The sequence below is a fragment of the Carcharhinus amblyrhynchos genome, chromosome 24 (genome assembly GCF_965287045.1).
Source record: "Carcharhinus amblyrhynchos chromosome 24, sCarAmb.v2.hapA, whole genome shotgun sequence".
NCBI classification, from domain to species: domain Eukaryota; kingdom Metazoa; phylum Chordata; class Chondrichthyes; order Carcharhiniformes; family Carcharhinidae; genus Carcharhinus; species Carcharhinus amblyrhynchos.
This window is the reverse complement of record NC_137347.1, coordinates 18,953,572-18,960,945: the sequence shown is the minus strand read 5'-3', so window position 1 is coordinate 18,960,945 and position 7,374 is coordinate 18,953,572. Positions and strand designations below refer to the sequence as shown.

At 43.4% G+C, this 7,374-nt stretch overlaps 1 protein-coding gene across 1 annotated transcript; it reads left to right on the top strand.

Annotated features, from left to right (window-relative positions):
- Positions 1-4,893, top strand: gja9a (gap junction protein alpha 9a). Its single transcript, XM_080211289.1, has 2 exons — positions 1-344; positions 3,137-4,893. The coding sequence occupies exon 2, from the start codon at positions 3,165-3,167 to the stop codon at positions 4,713-4,715; it is 1,551 nt and encodes a 516-aa protein (XP_080067415.1). The 5' UTR covers positions 1-344; positions 3,137-3,164; the 3' UTR covers positions 4,716-4,893.
- Positions 4,894-7,374: the final 2,481 nt, after the last annotated feature.

Genomic DNA, 7,374 nt, shown 5'->3' with positions numbered 1-7,374 from the left:
TATCTGTTAAGATGTTTCAGCTTAATTCAATTTTGCAAACAGTTAGCCTTTATATCCTCCGGGTATCTCTGTTGGTGAGTACAGGGATGTTGATTTGGGTTATTCTTCTAGCAGCCTCCAAGCAGTCCGCTGCAAATTGATTTCTCTCCTGCTATAAATGTTACACTGGCAACCGCAGAGATCAGTAACAACACCAGCACTATTTGGAACTTGGTCCAACATGAACCAGCCGAAAGTACTTTAGTTCCCAGCTTGACAATGTTTGATTGAACTCAAAAGCACAAAGGCAAAACCTGCATGTGCTTGGATTCTACAACTCGGGTGTTTCAATGGATTTAACACAGGTCAGTGCTTCGCTGTCTTGGTGCTCGGTACAGCTATGCCCATCACTCACTGAAAATTGTAATCAGTGTCAATTTCAAGAGTGTTAGCAGTAATGTGGCAGCCGAATGGTCTCCTTCTGCACTGTAGGGATTCTATGATTCTAGATAGAAATGTTTCAAATGATTGCTTCTGTTTAGGTACTGATTCATTGAAATTGGCTAAAATGCCCTTTAGAAATAAAGAACAAATAAAATAAGGAATAGCTAATTACAATAGTTACATACGAATGACTCAAATTTAATAGTGCTTTGATTGGAGAATGCAATGGTTCAGGTACATAATAGAAGGTTCACAAACGTCAATCATCTGATTACCAAGAAGAAAACTTGCAAAGGTCATATTTTTCAGGATGCAATATGCATAAAGAACAGAGTTACTGAAGAGCTCATAATATATTTTCCATTTCGTTTTGTTGCTTTTTAAATCAATTTTCCTGGGCTACACAGTAACTAGAGACAAAAGGCTAGACTAGGCTTCCAAGACTAGGCACCTGATACTCTGAAACAGCAAATTGGACCGTGTTGAACAACAGTCCACTGCTGATTCTATCCCGTGATCTTTCTCGACGTGTTCACCACTGATTCCCTTCCCAAACCCTGTTTCCAATGTTGTTACTGTCCCTAACATTGCCTGTGACCAACGTTCTCACATCGACCCTCCCTGTCCCCGCTACTAATTCTCTCCCCATGTGCACTGCTGATCCTCTCCCCGTGCCCTCTGCCAATTCTTTCCTTTTGCCCACTGCCAATTCTCTGCCCAATCTTCTCTGTGGTTGCTGGTGTTTCTCTCCCCATCATCCCTGAGAAAAAGCTCCTGGAATGAAATGACTGATAACAGGAAAACCTGACCTGGTAATGATAACAGTTATACCGTGCGTCGATGCACTGCCATTTCAGGCCTCTTTTAAAATGTTGTCCTTTAACATGGCCACACCTTTCAAACCTAATTGTCACCAGTGTGGCTAACAATGCTCCACCTGGCAGTGCTGTAAGAACTTGTTGAGCTTGCACCCGGCAGATGCTGCAGAATGTGGCTGGAAAGGCTAGGGTTCCAATCAGGCACAAGTAACCATAAATCCTTATGAACTTACGTTGCAAAAATCAAAAAGTATTGCAGATGCTGGAAGTCTGAAATAACATCAGGAATTGCTGGAAATACTCAGCAGGTCTGGCAGCATCTGGGGAGAGATTGGCGACCTTGTGTTGCAATTGGGAAAAGTTAGAAATACAATGGGTTTTGAGAAAGGACACAGGGTGGGAGGAAGAATGGTCCAAGGCCAAAGGCAGTGCTAATAGTACAAGTAAAAAAGCAAAAAAATGTATCTAGAGGAGGTGTGAATGGCAGGATCCTGAATAGTTGCCACCTGTAAGCAAAGAAAATCAGAGAAATGAGACAAAAAAAGAAGAAACACACAATGTATCCAAGGGGAGATTATGACTTTGAACTCAATGTCGAGAGTCGAAAGCTAAGGTCTGTTCCGCAAGCTTGCATTGAGCTCAATTGGAATACTACATTTGGGTAAGGTCAGAGTGGAAGCAAGATGGGGCAGGGTCACACTTACAGTCTGAATGGCCATGTTCCACATTGGAATGGAAATGTTTCGTTTCTTCAATGTACAGGGTGCCACACGGGGAAAATCACATGTATCCACAATAAACATACCCATTACTTTGAAACTACAAAGAATTCCACTTGTGTTAAACATTTTGCATGCAAGTTTTCCCTCAAGTCTCATAAACCTTTCATACAGAAATGTGCCCAATGCTGCACTTTTTGTGGGCTTTCTATCGCTTGATGGGATACCAAAATGAAAATTGATCTTTAGAGCAATTATTAATCAGTGTGCATAAGGGAGGATTTGTAAAGACAAGTTGGATGTTAGTATTAGACTTACACATTTTTATATGGACTACTTCAAAATTAATCAAAGGTTAGAAGAACAAATGCCCCAAATGGTAAAACTATTTATTCAATCCTCCCCAAAGTCTGTTGTGATTAACAATTTGTAAATGCGATAATTTAGTAGAGTCTAGATTATAAATTCCCAATGCCTCAAATAAATATTTCAGTTGTGAAATCCAAAAAAAGGGTTAATCCAATGCTCATTGTTCATCATTAGAGTATTTATTGGTGGCAGGTATAGCAAATGGAGACTTGATAAAATAATCTTGTTAAATCCATTATGTTATCTCAAAGGAAATTAATCTGTTCCTCCCCTTTGGAAACTTCAGATCATCATTTTGAAATTATATATAGGAACAGGGGAACAGGAGGAGACCATTCAACCTCTCTAGCCTTTTCTGTCATTCCGTTAAATTATGGTTGATCTATATGCGCGGGTGGCACAGTGGTTAGCACTGCTGCTCACAGAGCCAGGGACCTGGGTTCGATACCTGCTCAGGTCACTGTGTGGTGTTTCTGCTCTCCCCATGTCTGTGTGGGTTTCCACTGAATGCTCCAGCTTCCTCCTACAGACCAAAAGACATGCTGGTTAAATGCATTGGTCATGTTAAATTCTCTCTCAGTGTACCGAACAGTGGCTGGATTGTGGCAACTGGGGGATTTTCACAATAACTTCACTGCAAGTAAGCCTACTTGTGACACTAATAAGTAAATGTAAACTATCTTAATTCCATCGACCTTTCTTGGGTCTGTAACCCTTTCTTAACAAATCTATCAATTTCTAAGATATCAAGGAACTGTTAGTTGAACTAACTGCCCATTTAAAAAGACAATGATTTTTTGTTGTTAGGACTCTGCACTGAAATAAAGCAGTGAGGATGGGTGACTGGAATTTCCTTGGAGGGATTTTGGAGGAAGTTCATGTCCACTCCACCATTGTTGGGAAAATATGGCTGACAATCCTTTTCATATTCCGCATGCTGGTCCTGGGAGTGGCTGCGGAAGACGTGTGGAATGATGAGCAGTCGGAGTTCATCTGCAACACCGAGCAGCCAGGGTGCCGGAACGTGTGCTACGACAAGGCTTTCCCCATCTCCCTCATACGATACTGGGTCCTGCAGGTCATCTTTGTATCTTCACCATCGCTGGTGTACATGGGCCACGCCCTGTACAGGCTCCGGACGCTGGAGAAAGAAAGACAGAAGAAGAAATTGGAGCTGAAGGGCGAACTGGAAGAGATCGAGACGATGGTGGAAGACAGGCGCAGATTAGAGCGGGAGTTAAGGCAGCTGGAGCGCGGAAAATTAAACAAAGCACCACTGAGAGGGTCTCTGCTACGCACATACGTCCTGCACATTCTCTCCAGGTCTGTGGTGGAAGTAGGATTCATGATGGGTCAGTTCCTGCTCTATGGACTTGAGCTGGATCCTTTATACAAATGTAAGCGGTCTCCCTGCCCCAATATTGTTGACTGCTTTGTCTCCAGGCCCACAGAGAAGTCAGTTTTCATGTTCTTCATGCAATGCATTGCAGCTGTGTCCCTGTTTTTAAACATCCTCGAAATCATTCACCTGGGCTGCAAGAAAATTGAACTGGGACTCTTTGGATATTATCCCAAACTAAAAGAGGAACTGGGGGACATCTGCATCAACAAATCTCAGAAGAACTCCAGTGCTCAGCAGATCTCTCTCTCTGTAACTGGGCTCGCACAGAGCATGATGCCCACCGCCCCCAGTGGTTACAGCTTGTTGCTGGAGAAGCAAGCAGAGACAACCCTATATCCAATATTTACTCCAAAGCCTGAGTTCAAATCCATCCAAGATGATCAGAAGCACAGTCAGAAAGAGGAGCCACAGCAGCGTCCGATGGTCAGTCCATTCCAGGCTCATTCTGACACCGCACTGAGCTGCAGCGAGAAGCCAAAGAAGTCGACTGAGGTTCCCAGCCAAAGGGGTGAAGAATTAATTGAACACTCCAACCCGGCCTCCTCTGTCCCCACCAGTGGTCTCACCACCAACTCATACTCCTCCAGCCAGATGGAGCTGTCCGCAGCCTCTGCCTTGTACCCGCCCCTCCACTCCGGCATGGCCTCCTTCCCCGCCATTCCCGCCAGCACCAGCCGCAAGCTGCGCCGAGTCAGCGCCTCCCTTAACTGCGCCACGGTAGCAGAGCGCAGCGGCTCCGCCACAGAATCTGAGCCCGGGAACAAGGCAAGATGTGGCTTCGGAACAACCAGGGCCCAGGCAGCTTCAAAAACAGTCCTGAAGCGGCCCAGCCGACCCGATACCCCCGAATCAATCTGCGAATCCAGCTCTGAGTCGAAGCACAGTGGGAATGGCGGCAGCCCCAAGGCTCACTCTCCCTCCCGGAGAATGTCATTGGCAAGTAGTGCCAGCGGCAGACGTGCCCCCACCGATCTCCGGATATGAGTGTTAGTTTAATTAATACCTTATCTCTGTTAAATACAAGATATAAACTTGGATCTTAGCAAAGTGTCTCAAATGTCTCAAATACTTGGGTTCACCTTTAGATCAGTAGTTATGTTGATATCAATATCTATTGTACCACGTCCATGGAGCAGAAACAGTGAATAAAGATTCAATAATATCCCAGACATATCTCTCTTTATTCGCTACTATGAAAAGTAAGACTACTTTAAGTACATAGATAGAATCATAGAATCCCTACAGTGTAGAAGGAAGTCATTCAGCCCATTGAATCTGCACCAACCCTCTGACAGAGTATCCCACCCAGATCCTCTCCCCTTCTCTATCTCCATAACCCCACACATTTACCATCCCCCCGCAACCTACAAATCCTGGGATACTAAGGGACAATTTAGCATGGCCAATCCACCTAACCTATGCATGGTAGCACAATGGTTAGCACTGCTGCCTCACAGTGCCAGAGACTGGGTTCAATTCCCTGCTTATGTCATTGTCTGTGTGGGGTTTGTACATTCTACCTGTGTCTCTGTGGGTTTCCTCCAGCTGCTCCGGTTTCCTCCCACAGTCTGAAAGACGTATTGGTTAGGTACATTGACCCGAACAGGCGCTGGACTGTGGGGGACTAGGGGAATTTCACAGTAACTTCATTCCAATGTTAATGTAAGCCTTACTTGTGACTACTAAATTAACTTTAACCTGCACATCTTTGGACTGAGGGAGGACACTGGAGCACTTGGAAGAATCCATGGAAATCATCAATTTTTTTTATTGAGGGACAAAACTAAACCAATGGTGCTGGGGACGCCAACAACTTTTAAACAAATAAGAATATCAGGAAAAAATGAGCAGGTAACCTGAACTAGGGCTTTAAAAGTTTGTTGATTGTAGCCAAGCAGACTGATTTAGGATATTAAAAAGTTCTGGCCCTGTGAAAGTGAATTAATGTAGGAAGGTGCAATGCTGCATCTTGAGTGTGTAGGTTCATGCCCTACACAGCCAATATATGTTTTAATAGACAAATAAATGAAGAATGGAACTGGTATTGGCAACAATAAGAAAAAAGATAGATAAAGATATATTAAAGTAGATCGTGTAGTTCAGTTATATGATACTTCTGCAGGACACTCATTCTGCTGTGATCACTTCAGCTTGTGTACACCTGAAGATATAAGCTGCAGATTGATTAGTATCAGAAGACAAGTTAGACAGATTTTCTAATTAGTGGGATAATTACTTCATTTGTTCATGGGATGAGGGCAATGCTGGCTGGGCCAGCATTTATTACCTATTTCAGAGGGCACTTGAGAGTCAATCGTTTTGCTGTGGATCTGAAGTCACATGGAGGCCAGACCAGGTAAGAATGGCAAATTTCCTTCCCCAAAGAACATTGGTGAACCTGATAGGTTTTTATGACATAGGGTTCATGATCACCATTAGAGTTTTAATCAAATTCAAATTCCACCATTTTCTAATTGTGGGAATGGAACTTGAATCCCCAAAGCATTACCCTGGGTCTCTGGGTCACTACCCCAGTGACAATACCATTACAACACTGCTGCAACTTAGGGTTTTTTACTGCTGCGTAGCATGGAGGAAAGACATTATCCCACTTCATTTCATCCATCCCAAGAGACCCTGACATTTTTCCATTTTTCCTTAAGTAATTCCACAGTATTTCCTTCCACGACTTTATTATGACATTTATTCCACATGTTCATCACTTCTGAATTTTCTAATATTCACTCCAGTCAGTACCTTCCCTCCTTGGATGATTTCTTGGGGCCATTTTCATTCTTAAAATCATTTCTCATTTATTGCTAATTAATTTAGAGCTGCATTCGCTTAGTTAAAGCCAGCTGGTTTTGCAAAGTATTTAACCTGTGTGCTCAGCATTAAACATTCAAAGGTGTCCCACAGGGCTTCTACCCAAGTGTTGCTATTCCTTGGCTTGTTTTAGTCCCCTGACTTCATCAGATTTAGACTTTTAAAGTTGGGGGCTACCCCATCAATCGACAATAACACAGGAATCTCTAACATGCACATGGGTATTTTTTACATTACTTAACAAAACAAAATGACATTTGTAGCTCAAGATTTGAAATACAATAATTCAATACAGTAATAATCATAAAGAAGATTGGTGCTGTTACATGAGTCATGTCATCTGGGCAGCATGGTTACACAATGGTTAGCATTGCTGCCTTACAGCACTAGGGACCTGGGTTCAAACTCCAGCCTTGGGTCACTGTCTGTGTGGAGTTTGCACATTCTCCCCATGTCTGCATGGGTTTCCTCAGGGTGCTCCAATTTTCCTTCCACACTCCAAAGATGTGCAGGTGACGTGGATTGGCCATGCTAAATTGCTCCTCAGCGTCCCAAGATATGTAGGTCAGATGGATTAGCTGGATAAATATGTGGGGTTACAGGGACTGGGTAGGGGGTAAGCCTGGATGGGATGCTCTGTCAGAGAGTCAGTGCAGACTTGATGGGCCAAATGGCCTCTTTCTGCACTGTAGGGATTCTATGTTCAATGTTGTTCGCTTAGCTGTAACTTAAATCATATGCACATAACCTACAATGCAGCTGATACATCTGAGCCCACCTCACTTGAACTCTAACTACCCTCAATTCTTAAAAGTTA

What these genes read in the sequence shown, in the direction of transcription:
- gja9a (XM_080211289.1), top strand. Translation starts at nt 3,165, where the DNA reads ATGGGTGACTGGAATTTCCTTGGAGGGATTTTGGAGGAAGTTCATGTC.